Source organism: Phyllopteryx taeniolatus, chromosome 17, assembly GCF_024500385.1.
Source record: "Phyllopteryx taeniolatus isolate TA_2022b chromosome 17, UOR_Ptae_1.2, whole genome shotgun sequence".
Classification (NCBI taxonomy): Eukaryota; Metazoa; Chordata; class Actinopteri; order Syngnathiformes; family Syngnathidae; genus Phyllopteryx; species Phyllopteryx taeniolatus.
The window spans coordinates 5,972,323-5,992,890 of record NC_084518.1 but is presented as its reverse complement, the minus strand read 5'-3'; the positions used below and the strand labels follow the sequence as shown (position 1 = coordinate 5,992,890).

Here is a 20,568-nt window from a genome sequence, read left to right as displayed (position 1 = left end):
TTATATTCAAAAAAAGCCTCGAAATTAAAATGCGTAACTCCAGAAAATAGGTATACAATAGCTTATTTAGCATAATTTTACAAATGTGTAGCACAATGTACATTTCTTTTGCGAGATTTAATACGCGTAACCTATTGTTGATTGGCCGAGAGAAATCACATGGAGTTACCAAAAGGGCCAATTGTGACGAACTTCAAAATGACGTGTTGCGGTTAGTTTGAATATTGTTCCACATGGGGAATTACCAGCAGGGGGCAGTGTAAACTCAGTTTAGATATGCGAAAAGGAGCAGGGAGATGTTTGCCTTGTCTAGAAATCCCGCTCCCCCTGCATTTAATAGAATAGGAATACAAATAAACAAAATGCAACTGAAATATCCTAACCTTTGTTTGAGGTTGATGAGACAGGATAGGTCCTAATTAAGACGAAAAAAAATGCTTTATGTTTCTCATATGTTATAGCTTGTCTCCGATAGACTGCAATGCAGAGGTGGAAGTAAGTCACATATGTGCACAAGCAAGTCTTAAGTCATAAACTTCAAGTCTCAAGCGAGTCCCAAATCACTGGGGGGGGAAATATTTTTTTTTTTAAATCAAGCAAGTCAAGTTGAGTCGCCACAAAATTTCAAGCAAGTCGCAAGTCAAGTCATACCATCTTGCTCCAGTCGCAACATATATTGGAGTGGTAATACAATATTTTTTAACATTTTCCCCGCCATAAATTATAACACTAAAAATAGTATTCCCACCCTATAAAAGTTAAAAGAACAACTGAGATTATGATTGAGTCAATTTATTGCACTGAATAATTTTAAAGTTGTGTTTCAAATTCAATTTGAACTTTATTTCTAAACAAACTGTGCCATGTACCTTTTGGTGACAGCCTTGTAACTCCAGCAGTTGTTAAGAAAACACAATTAAGCAAAAAGCCAAGACTGTTTTCTGTTGGTCAAATATAACTACATTTGTACCGAAGGGGCTAAAGGAGAATGAAAGAGATTCATAGTTAACGGAATAATACATGACATAAATATGTTGCCATCCTTCAAAAAAAAAGTAATGTGAACAAAAAATCTGCATTCTTCCTGTGTCCTCAACTTTAATTAAATCACTCAGTTGGGTTTGTCAATTTATTTAGAAGCAATGACTCGGGACAATTGACAATTGTCATTAGATTAAAGGTTACGTTTCATATGTTGTGGTCTCAATTTTAGTGCAGACAGCTTTATCACAGAGCCGACACAACAAATGACATTTTGATGGTGACACTTCAATAAACACATTCGTTCATTTTCCGAACCGCTTATCCTCACGAGGGTCCTATCCCAGCTAACTTTGGGCGAGAGGCGGGGTACACCCTGAACTGGTCGCCAGCCAATCGCAGGAAGCAGCAGCAGAGCAGTGACCAGTCCAAACCTCGCCCTCCCAAGAAGAAAGCCTCCTCAGTGCAGGAGCCCAGCGCCCCCGATCACGTTCCAGTCAGGCACCGGTCTGATCCAGAGCTCCAGTAAGGGAAACACCGCCGTGTCCAGATGAATTTGTGTCATGTTTGTGTGATAAGAAAAGTGCATCATTATTCAAATAAGCATAATCAAGCATATCAATCAGTAGGCCTGCGAGTTCCGACACCAGAAATCGGTATCGGGCCGATAGCGGCCTTATTTCAAAGTATCGGGTATTCGTGAAGGCTGCCAATACAAACCATCGATACTTAAGGCAAACAAAAAAAAAAAAGATGACGTTGAGTAAGTCATCCTCACCAGTAGGCGGGGTATGATTAAAGAAATGTACACTAAATTGACATGAATGGATAACTCCAAAGAGATGTTGGATTTAATCTTCACATGAATAATAAAATCAGATTCTATATGTTGCTTATTTTCATGATGATTTGCTGCTACTACTGTCAATAATCACCTGTAATTGTGTTAATTTCATTTTCAAGTATCAAACGTACTAGTTGCATCGTTGTTGTACATTACTCGTACTGGTCTCGGTCTGGGGGGGAAAAAAGTGGTATCGAACATCTTAAACCGTTTATAACCGTGCTGTGGCGAAAGACACCAGCCTCTTGTTGTTTTGCAACATATTTGTGCAAACACACACAAATGCATCGTCCTGCTCTGCACCGTGTCCCTCCCCCATTACATCTGCTCCTCCCCAGGATTACAGTACAAGCGTGTGTGTGTCTTTGGTGGGGGTGATACAGTACAAATGTAATATGCCCTCTCTAAGAGGTTAACCAATCAGGGTGCACAGATGCAGGGATTAACCAATCACACCAAACAGGGAGGGAGGGCGGAAGAGATTACAGTGTGCGCAGAGTGGGATTAGGTCAGTGTGGAGTGCAAAAAAAAAGTGCTTTGAAGTGCTGGCCGTCTTCTCATCTTGCAAATCATCGTGAAAATATTGTCACACCACATACAAAGCAACAAATAGAATCAGATTTTATTATTCATATGACGATTACATCCAACATCTCTTTGGAGTTATCCATTCATGTCAATTTAGTGTATATTTCTTCAATCCTCTCGCCCGAAGATAGCTGGGATAGGCTCCAGCATACACGTGACCCTATAATGAGGATAAGCGGTGCAGAAAATAGACGGATGGATGGATGCATTTCTTTAATCAACAATGAATTAATAACTCCTTCACACATCTATACAATAAAATGAAATACAAATCAATGAAGATCTCGAAACATGGCAAATTTAATGCATTAAAGGTCATGGAATATCTACAACTGTAGGATTGGACTGCTGGCATTTGCAACATAACGGCCCAGACATGTAAGAGATGTTGTTGGATATATTCGATGCTTGCGTGGCAGTAATCAGGTCATGTTGGGATTACGAAATTGTCAGAGGAGGAGTGTGGCATGGGATGAAAGAAGAGGGACCACTGAGATTCGTAGTGATATGTGGAAATGTTCGAGCCTCTTTGTAAAAAGGAATTTTGCTTTCTGGATGTGTGAGAGTCAAACTGTTATAGAAGCAGTGGCGTGCAAAGTGTGTGTGTGTGTTGGGGGCATCCTAACAGGTCTTTTTGGGCAGCCCACACCCACCCCTCCTCCCATGCGAACAAAAAAAGGACACACAAATATGGAACAAAAAGAAAGATGAACAAGAAGGAGGAAGGGAAAACGAAAGAGAGCTGTTAGAAGTAAAGAGAGGAGGTGACAAGAGATGGGTGAGAGACAGAAAGAGGAGGATAGGGCAATAATCCCAACTAATTCACTTAGGGCACAGCTGAAGGGAGGCTAAGAGGATTGGGACACTTCCAGAAGCAGATCAACTAAAATAACCAAGACGAACCAAGGAAATGACGAACATGACGCTTTGGGCCTGACCGGAACATGATCACTCAGTGATGTGTTCTTACTGACTTCTAGCTAACTGTGACAAACTATCTCAAAGACTCCGGAAAAAAAATTATTATCAGTGCACAACAGTGGACAGAACAGACCACTTTAATATGACACGCGACTAAAAACAATGTCCTAATTTTCATCCGTCAAACTGAATTGGACGATGACACTAAACGCAAACACTGTAGAACTGAACACAAATGCTCGAGAACATATAGATACGAACAAATTACATAGAATGAAAGAAAGAAATCAAAATAAATTGAAAGTCAAGACGTTTGCAGCTCTGCTTACCTAGCGAGTAGTCGTGTAGCGTACAATAGGCTGCCGAGTCGGTCATGTTAATAAAGAAGGGAGCTCTCAGTGTTTTTTTTATGTGTAGGTCTTTTTCCTAAAAAGATTTTAAGGTTCGTTTGCATATAATTTGATCAATAATGGAAAATACGTGGCCCACTGAATTTGCTTTTGAAAGTCAATTAATTTTACTGATACGAGTATTTGAATTATTGGCAGTTGTTATACACCAAAACTTCATAAGTTTTAATGCTGAAACGGCTTTCCAAAATAAAGTTTCATGATTTGCAACCTGTTTTCTCAAGATGCTAATTACATTTTGGAAACGAGCTGAAAATGGCTTTTCCATAAAAACTACCCCAAATGCATCTTAGTGTCTTCAGTTCTTTTTTTTCTTTTCCAAACAGTCCTTCTTTGTGACTCAAGCTGTCTTTACCGTTAATGCCACCGGCCAGAGTCTCGTTATGTTTTTCCAACACACCCGAGGGATCTGTGAGCTGAAGTGAAAGGATGACGTTGCCATTTTTCATTCATACAATAGCCGACAGCAAAATAAACGGTGTTGTTTCTGAGATATGAATGAATATTTATGAATTTGTAAGTCTCCGCACTGTTGCATGTCTACCGTTATTACGATTGTATAAAGACAAGCGTGAAATGGGTTTAATGAGTAGTTAGGATCATATTTGAAAATTAGTGGGTCTGTTTCAGCAAGAGAGACATTTACCCATATAAAACCAAGACGGCATGAAAACTGGCTAAACTACATTATTTAATTTTTTTTACCTGTCTTTACCATTATTGATCAAATGATATGAAAAGGAACCTTAAAAGCTTTTTGATCTGTTGGTTATATGTTTGTAGTCTGGCAGTAACAAGAACATCACTGCTGTCCAAATATATTGCGGTGAAAAGCTTCTCGACAACGCTTGCCTGAAAGTGAAATCAAACTCATACAAAAGAACATCAGCAGGACGCTTCACACTAACAAACTGGACGCTGCCCTGTAACGCTTTCTAGAGGACCTGGAACTTCCAGGAGTTTTGGTCCTTATGGTCCAGGCAGTCCATTGTAGTGAATCCTAGTTTCCAGGCCTGCTGGTCCTTGTAGTCCAGGCAGTCCACTGAGGTGAAGCCCAGGGAGGAGGCGGTACTGTAGCCCTGTGAAGACAGCGAGGCGGGCGATTGGCTTAGAGAGCCCCCCATGGAGGGCACGGTGATGGGGCTGAGAGCGCCCCCGGTGCCCGATAGCTGCGAGTGCATGGGGGACAGGTATGCGCTGCAGTCCAAGCCTGTGAAGTAGGAGGTGGTGCTGGCGTAGCCTTGGGCGTAGGCTGACGGCTGGCCGTAGCTCATCTGGTACGGTGAGGGCCGCTGCATGCAGGGAGCTGTGGAGGAGGCCAGGGGGTCAGGGAGGGGGGAGATGGCCGGGCTCCAGATGGAGACGGCGGTGTTTCCGGTACCGGAGCTCTGGAGCAGACCGACACCCGACTGGGCTGACGAGGGGCTGAATGAGCCGGAAGGGTTTGGGACGGGATCGGGGGCGCTGGGCTCCTGCACTGGGGAGGCCTTCTTCTTGGGGGGGCGTGGTTTGGACTGCCCACTGCTCTGCTGCTGCTGCTGACGGCACTTGGCACGTCGGTTCTTGAACCACACCTGGACACAGACAACAAGAAGTTTCATCAAAGACAAACTCAGTTTGGCTTCCCATGGGCCCTGAGCGCTTCCGGGGTACGCAAGTCCACTATTGAGCCCTTTTTGACCCTTTAGGGACACCGCTCTTCAAGACTGTAATGCAAAAGTCAGCCAAAACTAGTCACCAATTTTTACTGCGCCGTTGCTCAAATGTCAAGCCTCAGAGACCCCATACCCCCATGACCAGGCACATGCGCAGAGATTTAAGAAATTAAGGGCACCCACGGAAAAATCTTCTTTAAAAAAATATATATTTCGGCGGATGTGTTCATGGCGAAGTTTTATTGTTTTAGCCCCCCTAAAACCAACCGTCAGCCCCCCCTAAACAAATATTGGTCGCCATCGACGATTACCTTTGTGGGCAAACAAATTTTCCATCAGCACCCCCTGTCGACCACCATTTCCTGGGGGGGGGCTAAGCCACCCCAAATGTGAAAACTTAGTGACGAGCCCGGGAGAGAGCGAAGGGAGAGCCGAAGAGGAACTCAAAACTCCATCCTTCCATTTTGGATAGCACTTATCCAGTTCACGGTTGCAGGGACTCGGGAGCCTATTCCAGCTGACTTCGGGGCAGAAGTTGGACTAATCCGCTTCGGTGATGTCCCTCGAAAACTAAACACGTTTGGCTGCCACCCCCGGGTGGGTACCCAGGGCCACCGCCCCCTCCGCCCACCTCTTTGCGTGCCTCTGGTTGCCAACTAATCACAGTGCACACGGACATTCACACTCACATTTCCATCAACCGCCGTTTAGATGTACTTTTGTTTGGCGTTCGTCTTATCTGTTCGCTCGGTTTTCGTCTCCACCTGTTCCCGTCAGCCCTGTTCTTTGTGTCTACCAATCAGCTCTCGTTCGGTTGTTTGTTTGTGTTTCTTTGTTACTTTTATTCCTATTTGGAGGGGACTTTTGTTAGTTTAGTATTTGGAGTTTCCTATGAACCTTGTCTTTTGTTGTTGTTGTTACCTGTACACGTGACTCTGGCAGGTTGATTTTGAGGGCCACTTCCTCCCTCATGAAGATGTCCGGGTAGCGGGTTTTCGAGAAGAGGGCCTCCAGGATGTCCAGTTGCGTTCTCGTGAAGGTGGTCCGCTCCCTTCGCTGCTTCCTGGGTGTGGCTGCAGAGAAGAAGGGAGGGGAGGGTCTCAGCACACAGATGCGCTTCTTGAAGGTTGCGTGACGTCATCGTCGTGTGTGTTTTTTTTTTTTGTGCCCATTGTTTTCCTGAAGCAGATCAGCGTGACAACAAATAGACAGACAGTTGGGGATCTCCTCCAGTGATCTTGACTTTGCTGCGGGGGAGCGTTACGCGAGTATTTGCTCATTATACTGAAATATTCCAGTCCGCGGTGTTTCAGTTTCACCCCCCCCCCCCAGAGGGAGAAAAAAAAACGTTTTACTTTTTACTCGCGCGACTTGAGTTTGCGCAGTCAAAGTCTCAGTCGTCGGCCAAACGCCTCGAGAGTATTTGTTTCAGAACGAGTCAAGTGAGGAAGACGTAGGAAGAAGTAAGCGACATTTAACGGAATGTCCGCTTCTGGGGGGGGGGGCGGACTGCAGGAGAAACTTGTGCAATAATAAAAAATAAAAATAGCCTGAATGTTGGTCTCTATCTCGAAATGACAAAAAAAAAAAAAAAAAAAAAAAAAACATCTCAAATATCTGTACTGCTTCTCCTCACCGGGGTTGCGGGCGAGCTGAAGCTCATCCCAGCTGAATCTGAGCCAGAGGCAATATTGTCATTATTTATTATGATATATTTTTTAATACAATTTAATTGACTGGCTATATATTTGAACCGTAACAATCGCGTTTGATGATGAAACACGCATGCGGCGGGTAATATTATCCCGTGAACCTACGTTTTTGGTTGCACATTATTCAAATGTAGCAAACTGACGTCATTTTCGCCTAAAATAGTTTAACAGTTTTTAATCATGTGCAACCTTAAGTGAATTCAAATTACTTTATTATTATTATTATTATTATTATTTTCAAAAACAGAAGTAACGGGACGGATAAAATATAAATAAATAAAATAATGCAACTTGTCAGTCCGCCCGTTTCGCAAAATAGCTGTTTTGTTAGTTCTAAATAATAATAATAATAATCATAATAAAAACAGTAATTTGATACAACATGAAGTAAAATATATATATTAATACTTATCACGTTTCTTAGCAATGAAATATTTATATTTAGCTAATCAGTAAAGCGCGAGGCAAAAGTTTCGTCCTCCACACGAGGGTGGAAATGAAGTACACAAGCACAATTCAAATGAAAGAAAAACATGTTTTTGGTTTTGTTTGGTTTTACTTACACGGATAAGCGACAGTCGTGTGCAGCACGTCCATCCCCGGGCCGGGCAAATTTAAGCCGTTCATGGTGTAATGGGGTTGTTTTATGTAGGACATCATCTTGACTTGCAGCCTCTTCGATCGCTCGCTCGCAACGCAACAATTGTCACTAACTCCCCCCGTGGCTCCAAATTTTAAAGGGTGGCGGTGGGGCGGGCTGGGGTGGGGTTGGGGGCAACACTTTTCTTTTTAATGGTCAATCTGGAGTCAGATGGCGCTCACGCTTGTTGTTCTTGTTTTCTTCCCCCACCGCCCCCACGTCGTCGCGCAGGTGTAGCGGCCCCACGTTCGCCTGCACGACTCGTCGAAGGGACGCTCGAGTGACGTTCTGCCCCGCGCACGCTGCTAATTAGACGCCGCAACTGGCCTCTCGCTAGTCCCGCCCACCGCACGCGCATGCGCAACAGGTGAGACGGGGGGTGGGTGGGTGGAGGGAAACCAACTTCCATTTATTGATGGGAATATTCCCACCAGTAATGTATGGCGCAGTAAAAAGAAGGAACACTTGGAGAAAAGTGACCCCAATAGGGCAAAGCTGGGAAGAAAAACATGGAAATATTTGGAGCACCGAATAATGAAAACTAAACTGATTCTACATACTCTGGACAAAGTTAAAACATTTTATCTTTTGGCAGAGGTGCATAGCAAAAACTATATATATTGTACATCAGGTAGGTGCAAATAATTTTTTTTGTGGGGGTCGGGGGGGGGGTGGTCAGGTGTGCAAGCCCAAAAAAAAAAAAAAGGGCACCTATCACCAAAAATTATTCATACGATTAATTAAAAAAAAGAACAGTAGTATGTTGTTAACGTAATCAATATAGTCAATAATACCACTAAATGAGGTGAAGGTAGGCTATAGTGGACATGAAAAGTTAACAGACCCCCGTTCAATTGGCAAGTTTATGTGATTTACAAAAATGATTTCAAACCCTTTTTCCACTCTTAGTTAGAAAGTGTATATAGATATATATATGTATATATAGTGCCACAGAAAAGTATCGCACCCTTCTCAAATTCTTATATTTTTGCATGGTTTCCCCACTTTAATATTTAAGATCATAAAATAAAATGTAAATATCAGACAAATATAACCCAAGTGAACTTACAATGATGTCTTTAAACGGTGAGTTCATTTATTAAGGGGAAAAAAACCTATTCGGGTACCTGCGTGTGTGTGTGTGAGCGTGTGGTAGAACAGACTCATAGGGGCGGGAGGTTGTCCGATATGAAGATTGAAGATGATTGTATGATGTAAGATGAAGTACTTTTTTTTTTTAGGCCATTTGCACACGTATTACTGTACAGTACAAAATTATTGTTCTGTAGGTTATTTTGTAGCCTAAAATGTCCAGTACAGTACAAAGTTATTATAAATAAATAATAATATTAATAATAATAAAAGCTTGAAAATCATTTTATCCAAATTTACCACACCGATCTGCTTGCTCATGGTCACTCAGCATAGGCGAGTTGCTTTCCTGTGCTGCAAGGAATTAGTGTGCGTCCTAGTTCAAAATCTGTTGCCAAAGGTGAGCAGCTTGGAAAAAAAACTGTAACTGTACCAAAAATAGACTCCAAAGACTTGTGTTTTATATTCCTCAGAGCCAGAGCCATTCTCTCTCTGCCATCGTTCTATGCACAATGGACAATAGCTAGAACCATCATAACATGGCCGCCACGTAGGCACGGGAGGCACATCTTTTGGAATCGGATCTCGTCGTATTGTATATCTGTGACACGGAAATGGTGCTCAAGCATCTACATAGATAGTCAGCCCCGTTCTCTGCCTGCATTGCGCCACAGCGCCAGTAAACAACAGCGGCCAATTCTGGAACTAACAACGACATTTTAAGTGACAAATGGAAACCTTTTTTGGACGCATTCCTCAGTCCCGACAATCTGCTTTATCAGATATCCGTTATGTCGGGATCCGTTTTATCGAGGTTCCACTGTGTTTGTGTCTATCTATCTATGTATCTATCTATCCATCCACCCATCCACCCACCCATCCATCCATCCATCCATCCATCTATCCATCTATCCATCTATCTATCTATGCAGATGCTTGAGCACCATGTAGTAGCTATGTGTGCACCTGCCTACTGTACATAGAAGTGCAGATGTGTAAACGAAAACAAAAAAAAAGACACCGGTCAAATTAGAAGTAGTTATTCAACTAATTTACTTAGGAAAAAGTAAAAATGTAAAGCCTGAGATGTAACAAAAGTAAAAATTTTTTTTTTTAGTGTATATTATACACACTACCAGTTTTGATAACTTGGCACAAAGGGGAAAAAAAAAAAAACATCTTTGCGCACAAAATAAAATACAACTTTGGGCAATTCCAGCAGACAGCGAGTGAACTTTGATGAGCTTCACTCTTCCATTGTTGTCTGAATGCCAAAGGTGGAAGTGCTAGCTGCGTCAAGCACCTTCAGCTCTTTCAAAATATATGGATTATATTTGTTTTAATTTCATGTTTTCGTGTCTTCATGGTGAGGGTGGGGCGGCGCCATAGCACACTCTATAGGCCAGCCGCTGCTGTTTTTTTCCCCCTTCAAATTATAGTGACGTTCTCTGTAATTTTTGTGTTTTGTGTGTCTGTTCTCTTTTTCTCTCTCTGTCCCCTCTCAAACAAAACTCGTTGTGTCCGACTGAATTTCCAATAAATATCTATCAGAACATAATTAACCAAAATGGGAGTGTAGCAAACTTCCGTGTTGCACAGAAAAAATAAATTGTTTCGGGATAAAAAGACATACAGATTCTCTATTCTGAATAATCACGCAGCCGAATCCTTTACGTTATAGTTACAGAACAAATGATGTTATGATTTAATGCAACGTTCCTAAAATGTGTTTTAATTGTCAGAGCAAAACAAAAAAACAAACAAATAGCTACAATGTATTTAAATAATTGTCAAACACGCATACATTTTTGGGCTAAGAGATATTATTGTTCACGTTTGTTGTGATGAATTTATATCCGTATATGTTGATTACAGCAAAGCATTTACATGTACGTTTTGAAGTGTCAGATGCCACAATACTTCACGAGCAGCAATAGCTTAATGCTTTTCCCCCAGTAACATTTTATATTAAAACACCATTTTCAGAAAAGCCATGAAAAATTAATTTCTATACAGACTGTAATAAAACTGTAAACGTCAGATTATATTTTACACACAACAGCTGTGTTCATGTTCTCTCTCTCCGTCCCACAGATCCACAAACACCCAGTTGCACAAAACCCACAAAGCTCATTTGATTTATCATAATATGCTTTATCTGAAAAGTCTCTTATCACCAGATAAAGGGAGGAAAGACAGAGCAATCCGTTCAGTTGTGAAGCCGGAATGGGTGCTGAAAGGAACTATTGCCATGCAAAGTGCACGAAGGAGTGAGTTTTGACTGAGACAAGAAAATGCTGGATGGAAGAAGAAGTAAAGGAGAGGACCATGCAGGGACGCTGCTGCACGAGACGGACACATGTTACTGGACAATTTGATCTCAACAAAAACATGGAGGAAGAAAATCATTGGATTGTCACAGTTTTGTAAGGTTTACTAAAGAAAACCCTGTAGGAAAACAGACTAAAGAATTTTTGCGAGATACAGTATGTTTAAATGTATTGTTATGTACAAGGCGCAGTCAAAAAGTAATGAGCCCAATTTTCCTCGATACAGTAACTTTATTGATTGGAATAAAAAGGAAGAATCATCGCAGCTTTTTTAAAAAGAATCTTCCTTTTTCTCAACACTGACTGTCCCATCGATGAACAAGGGCATGTATGTGAGCCTCGTAAAATTCAGTAGCCTGTACTTTTAACATTTATTTATTTACTTTTTTTTTTTTTTTTACAAATTGCTCAACTTGTTGGTCATCTTTTAAAGGTCCCAAAAAGGTGATAATCTGATGGCGCCAGAACGGGTGAGTTTGGGGGATGGGTTATGGTTGTCCAGCCAAAGGAACTGATGACTTCACGAGCTCCTTTTCTTGTCACGGAGGTCACTCGAAGCAGGCTGCTGTCTTCGCCTTCGATCCTGGACACGCACTTTTGGACTGTGCTGCATCATATTTCAGCTTCCCCATACACATTTTGCAACCTTTTGAAAATGTTTAGCGGTGGTTCCCCTTCCGAAGTAAGAAATGCACTCACACCTCTCAGCTTCAGAAACAATAACGTCATTTCCCAAATGGCTGACGGGAAGAAGGACAGTAATCCTAAATATTCTGAATACGTGTACATGTCTACTTTTATGTATGACCATCATGCACGAGTGGCACAGCCCATTTTGCAGCTACAGCTACAAACAGACAAGTGAGGAAGAAGACCGAGCTGCTTTAATCCTTGTTGGACTATACCCTCCCCGAAAGATGCACTAAAAGCAACACACGGGCAATGATGCACGCAGGGGCTTTTATTTATGAACGCTCAAAATATGAAGGCCAACTGCTGCCTTAAATCTTTGGTAGGCACTGTATGAAAACCAGTCTAAGTGTGGAGGAAGAAAGAAGAAGAAACAGGTATAGATAAAAGGAGGGGTCAGAATGGAAGGACAGAGAAAAAGCAGGTGAAGGGGCAGAAAGAAGATTGCTGCCGCTTCTTGTCCCCACTGACACACTGCTGCAGTTAATCCAGATTAGAGTGTCTAAAGCAGGTCGGCTAAATCTGCAGGCCAGCCAGCAATACAGAGGCCGCTGTCAGTCCCAATCACTCACTCGGCACAAACACACGCACACTCCGTTAATCTCTTCTGTGCAAACCAGGTGCCACCAGCAGCTCAGCATAGTCAGATACCGGACAGCCACCCAACCCCCTCTTTCCAGTCCAGTTTTAAAAAATTAACAAGCACGCAGTATCATCATAATTGTTTTTTTTTTTTTTACACCTTTCTGTGGTTTGTAAGTCGCCCACGGGGAGATGGAAACAAGTTACCTGAAAACAGGAGTAAGTGGTTACCGTCAGCGAGTTTGACCCTTTGCGCTTTGAAATTCGTCCGGATTCCTTGTAAACAACCAAAGACGGTAAAATAGCAACATGTCGTCACAATTTTCCCAACATTTCAGATCAGTTTCACAAATCACAAATTTGTTTACAATCAAAATGTAAAACTTGTGTACAACCTTTTTAACCCATTTATTTTACAGAAACAAGCTTTAAAAATGTTTAAAGGTCACCATAGAGAGCCATTTCATAAATATGTATTAAAAATAAGGTAAGATTTTAAAATATAACTATGTAGAAGGCTAATGAAAATATCTTACTGACATATTCAAAATAAAGTTTGAAAAAAGAGTGAGCAACTACAATTTGAAAGGCACAGAAGTCAGAAGATTTAGAGCCAAATGTTATGGAAGTATAGTAGTAAAAGGTGTGAAGTTATGGAATAATTTAAACATAGAAACAAAAGAGTGAAGCTCAATTCATGTATTTTAAAAGCTCATAAAATCAAGGGTATTAAATAATTATGAAATGCTTTACTAAGACAGGTATCTGTAGAATACAGACAAATCATTTAGAAGACTGCTGATTTATTTAAATAGAGAGTCTAAAGGGAAATTTGAAACGTAAATGTTTTCTGTAAGAAAGGGCAGAAAATATAACCTTTATTCTTCCCTCTGTTCCTTTTAGTTTAGCTTTTGTGTTTCCATGTCAATAGTTGTCTGTTTTTTTTCTCTCTTATATGTAATTAAATAAAATAAAATTTGAAAACAACAGACACAAGCAAAGCCTGTCTACAGGCCCTTTTGCCTCAAAACTCATATTTAAGCCCATGTTTTTTTGTGGTTAGGACATCTGCCTCACAGTTCTGAGGTACGAATCTCAGTCCTGCCCTTCCTGTATGGATTTCGTTCTGCCCGTGCTGAAGTGGGTTTTCTCCAGGTACCCTAGCTTGCTTCCACATTCCAAATCATGCATGTTTGGTTAACTGATAGGCGCGAATATAAGCGTGAATGATTGTTTGTCTCTATGTGCATCAGGGTCTGACATTAACGGTGGCCTGATAGCCCTGGGCCAGTGTGGCACTGTGTTGGACCACCATCCATCTTCCAGACCAGGCCCGATCCAAAGTGAGCTAAGCTAGGTGGCAGCACACCCGTGACCCTAGTGAAAATAGGCGTTTCGGAAAATGGATGGATGAGGTGAAGTGATCTGAAGTAGTGGGCGTATCGATGTAAGTATCGATAGAATCGATACCAAGTCAGTATCAGTATCAGATCGATACCAACGTGATGTGATCGATAGAGTAGTTTCAGTTTTGCTCTTGTATGCACTGCTGAGTTTTTTCAAAGAGGCGACAGCCAGGCTTCTGTCTCAGTGCCAAGCAGGCACAATTTGCTCCTCCTACTCCCTCTTGTGTTTCACAGCGCAAAACAAGCAATCAAGCCGTTGGCTTGGGACCACCCGCCCACCAGCACACACACAACTAGGGCTGTAACGATTGAATCAGTTTAGAATCGATTATCCTACAGATATTTAATCGAGTACTCGAGTAATCACTGCCACTCGCGCTCCCCCCCCTTGTTTTAAATTAAAATGCCCTTTTTCATTTATGAGGGCCTGACTTCTATCCTTAAACTGCATATAGTGGGTACAGAAAGTATTCACACCCCCTTAAATTCTTCACTCTCTGTTATATTGCAGGCATTAGCTAAAATCATTTGTTCATAATTTTTTCCTCATTAAAGTACACACAGCACCCCATATTGACAGAAAAAAACAAACGGAATTGTTGGAATTTTTGCGGATTTATTAAAAAGTAAAAACTGAAATATCACACAGCCGTAAGTATTCAGACCCTTTGCTCAGTATTTAGTAGAAGCACCCTTTTGAGCTAATACAGACACGACTCTTTTTGGGAATGATGCAACAAGTTTTTCACACCTGGATTTGGGGATCCTCTGCCATTCCTCCTTGCAGACTTGACACAGAGGTAATATTTTGTTTTTCAATCCCCCAAAAAATGCCTGAGCTATTCAGGCAGTTCCTTTGACCTCATGATTCTCATTTGCTCTGACATGCACTGTGAGCTGCCACGTCTTACATAGGCAGGGGTGTGGCTTTCCAAATCAAGTCCAATCAGTATACTCAAACACAGCTGGACTCCAATGAAGGTGTCGAACAATCTTAAGGATGATCAGAAGAAATGGACAGCACCCGAGTTAAATATAAATAAATGTCACAGCAAAGGGTCTGAATACTGACGGCTGTGTGACATTTCAGTTTTTCTTTTTTAATAAAGTGCAAAAATTTCAATAATTCTGTTTTGTTCCGTCAATATGGGGTGCTGCGTGTACAGGGGAAAAAAATGAACTTAAATGATTTTAGCAAAGAGCTGCAATGTAACAAAGAGTGAAAAATGTATGGGGGTCTGAATACTTTCCGTACCCACTGTATGTTGGTACTGAGTGGTATAAACTGTACAGAATTTGAGACAACAAAAATAGCCTTTGTGAAACGGTTAGCATTCACGGTTAGCATTAGCGCACTATTCATTACCACTTTATATGTATATTACACATAAAATAGTGTCTTAAAAATCACTTAAAGATGCTCCTCTGTCATTTTCGGCAATGTTTTTCACTGGTCCAACAGTGCGCCCGTCTGCAACAAAAGCCAATTTTTTTTCTTCTCAGCCCCCATACACAACGCATGCATCCACAGAGATGTGGAGCAGAAGAATAGTAGAGAGGAAGATGAGTGCCATGGGCCTATTTTTTCAGGCCGAAAATGACACAACGGCAAGCTGTACAATTTGTAAAAAGGTACAGTAATAACTCCACAAATCTATACAACCGCATGAAAAGTTATACAAAATACCTGCAAAAAAAATCTATTTTGATTAGATTTGATTTTGATTCTTGATAGAACACCGCAATTTGTTTTCTTTTTTAAATTAAAATTCATGCAGTTCAGAGTCTCATTGTACTACTCTGAAAGCACAGAACAAAGAAGCAGTTCAAGTAAGTTACAAAAGATATCATAGAGTCTATCTATGAACTAAAATGTATTTTGACACATTTAAGTATCCACCTTAGGCAGAATTAACAGCTGAACACACACTCAAATGGAAATCAAATGTTCTTCAGTTCGTTCTTCCCAAATCTGTTGCAGAAGTTCCCATACATAAAACCCCAATTCCAATGAAGTTGTGAAGTTGTGTTAAACATAAATAAAAACAGAATACAATGATTTGCAAATCATGTTCAACCTATATTTAATTGAATACACTACAAAGACAAGATGTTTAATGTTCAAACTGATAAACTTGATTGTTTTTAGCAAATAATCATCAACTTAGAATTTTATGGCTGCAACACATTCCCAAAAAGGTGGGACAGGGTCATGTTTACCACTGTGTTACATCACTTTTTTTTTTTTTTTTTTTTTAACAACATTCAATAAACGTTTGGGAACTGAGGATACTAATTGTTGAAGCTTTTTTATGGCTGCAAGATGTTCCAAAAAAGCTGGGACAGGTGGCACAAAAGACTGAGAAAGTTGAGGAACGCTCATCAAACACCTGTTTGGAACATCCCACAGGTGAACAGGCTCATTGGGAACAGGTGGGTGCCATGATTGGGTAGAAAAGGAGCTTCCCTGAATTGCTCAGTCATTCACAAGCAAAGGTGGGGTGAGGTTCACCTCTTTGTGAACAAGTGCGTGAGAAAAATAGTCAAACAGTTTAAGGACAATGTTCCTCAATGTACACTTGCAAGAAATTTAGGGATTTCATCATCTACGGAGAATCTGGAGAAATCACTGCATGTAAGCGCCAAGGCCAAAAACCAACATTGAATGCCCGTGACCTTCGATCCCTCAGGCGGCACTGCATCAAAAACCGACATCAATGTGAAAAGGATATCACCACATGGGCTCAGGAACACTTCAGAAAACCAATGTCAGTAAATACAGTTCGGCGCTACATCCGTAAGTGCAACTTGAAACTCTACTATGCAAAGCAAAAGCCATTTATCAACAACACCTAGAAACTCCGCCGGCTTCTCTGGGCCCGAGCTCATCTAAGATGGACTGATGCAAAGTGGAAAAGTGTTCTGTGGTCTGACAAGTCCACATTTCAAATTGTTTTTGGAAATTGTGGATGTCGTGTCCTCCGGGCCAAAGAGGAAAAGAACCATCCGCATTGTTATGGACGCAAAGTTCAAAAGCATTGGAGAAACATATGCTGCCATCCAAGCAACGTCTTTTTCATGGACGCCCCTGCTTATTTCAGCAAGACAATGCCAAACCACATTCTGCACGTGTTACAAGAGTGTGGCTTCGTAGTAAAAGAGTGTGGGTACTAGACTGGCCTGCCAGCAGTACAGACCTGTCCTCCCATTGAAAATGTGTGGCGCATTATGAAGCGTAACATACGACAAGGGAGACCCCGGACTGTTGAACAGCTGAAGCTGTACATCAAGCAAGAATGGGAAAGAATTCCACCTACAAAGCTTCAACAATTAGTGTCCTCAGTTCCCAAACGTTTATTGAATGTTGCTAAAAGAAAAGGTGATGTAACACCATGGTAAACATGACCCTGTCCCAGCTTTTTTGGAACGCGTTGCAGCCATAAAATTCTAAGTTCATGATTATTTGCTAAAAACAATCCAACATGATTTGCACATCATTGTATTCTGTTTTTATTTGTCTTTAACACAACTTCCCAACTTCATTGGAATTGGGGTTGTATGTAGCGCTTGTATGTTGCTTTGCTTTCATTCTCCTGTCCAGTCCATCCCGAACCAGTTTGATGGGTTTTGTATAATTTTTGTATAATTCTGAAATATACGCTATTTTTCAGTTTTCAGTATTTTTTTTTTTAAACTCTGGCAGTTCACCTCTTACCTTCGTACTATTTCAAGCTATTCATTGGCCTTGAACTGTTTGACTTTCAATTTAAAAAGATTAAAAAATTGAGGCATTCTAAAACTTTGAGCAGTAGTGTATATTCACCCCTGAAGGTTTCTATATTTTTAGTGGCCACAGATGCCCAAGGTCCTTACCTCTGATCAAATAAAACATACTGTAGCATTAAATGATAGTCATAATCAGTACGTGTGATATAATGCTGCCACCATGAATAGTGTCGACGATACCATGTAAGACTTCATCATCTGTCAGTCTGTGACACTGAGGTGAATTGTATTGTCCATAATGCACTCAAACATGTAAACCAAAAAAATGGTTGTGAAAAAAGTTGATTTTGAGCATAGAGTCAATGATCTGGATGATTTAAAGGACTATTGAGATTGCATCAGTCATTCTGCCAAAGGAAAAATTTCTCAATTAAGGTACATCATTGTCAACACATTGACAGGCCCAGTTTAGTGGTTCTTAAACTCTAAATATTGTTTATGCTATCTCATTAAAATTTGATTATGAGACTGAATGATTATATCAGATTTCCAGCAAAATGCTGTGCCTTTCATTCATAAACGTCACCCTATGACGGTCACTCCGTGACATCTAACCCCTATTTTAACAGTCCAAGAAATGTCTGGTAGAAGAAACAAGCTCTGCTGGCAATTGTTATGTGCTGCGTAGTGTCCAAATAACTTCATCAAAATCCATCCATCCATCCATTTTCCGTACTGCTTATCCTCACGCGGGTCACGGGCGTGCTGGAGCCTATCTCAACTATCTTCGGGCGAGAGGTGGGGTGCACCCTGAACTGGTCGCCAGGCAATCGCAGGGCACACATAAACAAACAACCATTCGCACTCACATTCACACCTACGGGCAATTTAGAGTCTTCAATAATTTGATAATAAAGAATAATTGTTCAGGGCAGTACGGTGGGACCAGTGGTACCACAACTGTGATGGGCATCATGTTTTAAAGGTTATGATAATGGTAATATAGAACACACTAGAACGGAACATTTCAATCAATTAATAAAAGAAAGAAGCACAATTGCCATAAAACAGACTTTCACAGTTATAATTGCACATCAGCAATACACCAAAAACAACAAACTACATTGGTTATTAGAAAACAATAAGTTGTTTGCCTAAATAATTGGTTGGTTAATGAATAAAACAATATTTAATGAGAGAAGTTTGCATATACATTTAGAAATGGTGGTGGATTCAGATCATGAATTTCTATTGTGAATCTGACCAAACTTCATAGTTGAGATTTCATCTATAACAGTAAAAGTTATGCTACAGGAAGGCATCCTAATGCCATTTAAAAAAAATGTAATAAATTTGATGCTTGGTACAAAACGTTGTTGACATTTTGCATTGAGTAAAATTACTGTATCTTCTGCTCGCTATATTTTATTGACTGTGTACAGTATGCGCATGTGTGTAAGTTTGAGCATAATGAGTCAGGAGTTGCACTGTGAGCTGAGGTGTGTCAGCGGGGAGGATGAGTGATTACAATGGACAGTAATCCTGCAGATGGATTAGCAGGTGGTATTCGGAGAAGTGGGGGTGTCGTCACCTCTGAACTATCACAATATGGAGCAGCAGCTCGCCAGGCCTCACCAAAAGGCCATGAAAGCCACTGCTTTCCTTTCTTCAATTTAATTAGTCATACTTTTTCGAGAGGTCATTTTCATATCATTTCATCCTTAAATGGTCAAGACATGGCCCACTGAATTCCTTTTGAAAATCAATTACTTTTACTGATATGCGTATTGAAATCATTGGCAGGTGTTATCCATTAACAGGTCATCATTGTTCTTAAGGATTTTTCTTTCGTTTAACGATTGAAAACATGTTTTCTGAAGAACGCGACTTACATTTTTGAATATATAGGATGTTTCTTCTAAAATTAAACTAGCTAAACAAATGCATGAAATCTAACGCAAACACATCTTAGTGTCTTCGGAGTTCTTTTACAAAAAGTCCTTCTTTGTCACTTCTTTACCATAACGGACAGCCTATTAAATGGTGTTATTTCCGCGATATGAATAAATTTGTATTCATTTGTAAAAGTGTCGGAACTATTGCATCTTTACTGTTACAACAATTGTATAAAGACAAGCGTGTCAAGGGTTTAATGAGTAGTTAGGATGAATTATGCACTTATATGTGCAGAATTTGAAGGGCATGATCTTTTTTTTTTTTTACCTCAATGCTGCAAATTGTGAGCCACCTAACTGATTTTAATTGTTCCTGTGACAGTCACAATAAAATTATTAATTATTCTGTTACCTTTCGATATATACAGTCGTATACAGTACATTAATATGAAAACACACACACACATACATACAGTGCCTTGTAAAGTGGAAGGAAAATTATGTTTTTTCCCCCCCCACAAATAAATATCTACAAAATGTGCCAGGCAAAAGCATTCCGCCCCATTTACTCTTATAACCCTCTGAGCTACAATTTGTAGTACAGTAGTTGGTCAGTTGTGGTGACAGGTGAACCGTACCAAGAGTATGGGTGACTTAAACCACTGCTTGTCGCTGGTCAAGCAGTTGCATCCTCCCTGACTTTTCACGAGTTTCGAATTTTGTGAGGAAAGATGGTTAAAAAAATGTGCCTCCTCATTGCGGAGATTTTCTTCCACTAATTTGAATAGAGCCGCCAGTCGAGATAAAGACAATTGATTTCTATTTGAGAGGAGCCTGGTGAAGAGATGGACATCACCAAATTCAAAGTTTTCCTCCTTGGAGATGCTTTGCCAGGCCTTCACTGTGGCCACGTTCAGTTGCAACATCTTTGTTAGTCTGCCTTCACTTTTTTTTTTTTTGTCTTGGGTAAGTGAAATGCATGCTCTACTGCATAGGTGTCCAACTCAAGGCCCGGGGGCCAGATGCGGCCCGCCACATCAGTTTAGGTGGCCCGCGAAAGCAAATCATGCTCGTCAACTTCTGTGATTTTTGCTCA

The 20,568-nt window shown here is 40.8% G+C and overlaps 1 protein-coding gene across 1 annotated transcript; it reads right to left on the bottom strand.

The window, feature by feature from the left end:
• Positions 1–2,428: 2,428 nt before the first annotated feature.
• crx (cone-rod homeobox) lies at positions 2,429–8,055 on the bottom strand. Its single transcript, XM_061752293.1, has 3 exons — positions 7,675–8,055; positions 6,321–6,472; positions 2,429–5,318 (listed from the first exon to the last, which is right to left on the bottom strand). The coding sequence occupies exons 1-3, from the start codon at positions 7,769–7,771 to the stop codon at positions 4,680–4,682; spliced, it is 888 nt and encodes a 295-aa protein (XP_061608277.1). The 5' UTR covers positions 7,772–8,055; the 3' UTR covers positions 2,429–4,679.
• Positions 8,056–20,568: the final 12,513 nt, after the last annotated feature.

Coding starts and splice junctions, on each gene's coding strand:
- crx (XM_061752293.1), bottom strand. CDS start 7,771: ATGATGTCCTACATAAAACAACCCCATTACACCATGAACGGCTTAAAT. Junction 6,473..7,674: donor CACGACTGTCGCTTATCCGT/GTAAGTAAAACC, acceptor TCTTCTCTGCAG/CCACACCCAGGAAGCAGCGA. Junction 5,319..6,320: donor TGCCAGAGTCACGTGTACAG/GTAACAACAACA, acceptor GTCTGTGTCCAG/GTGTGGTTCAAGAACCGACG.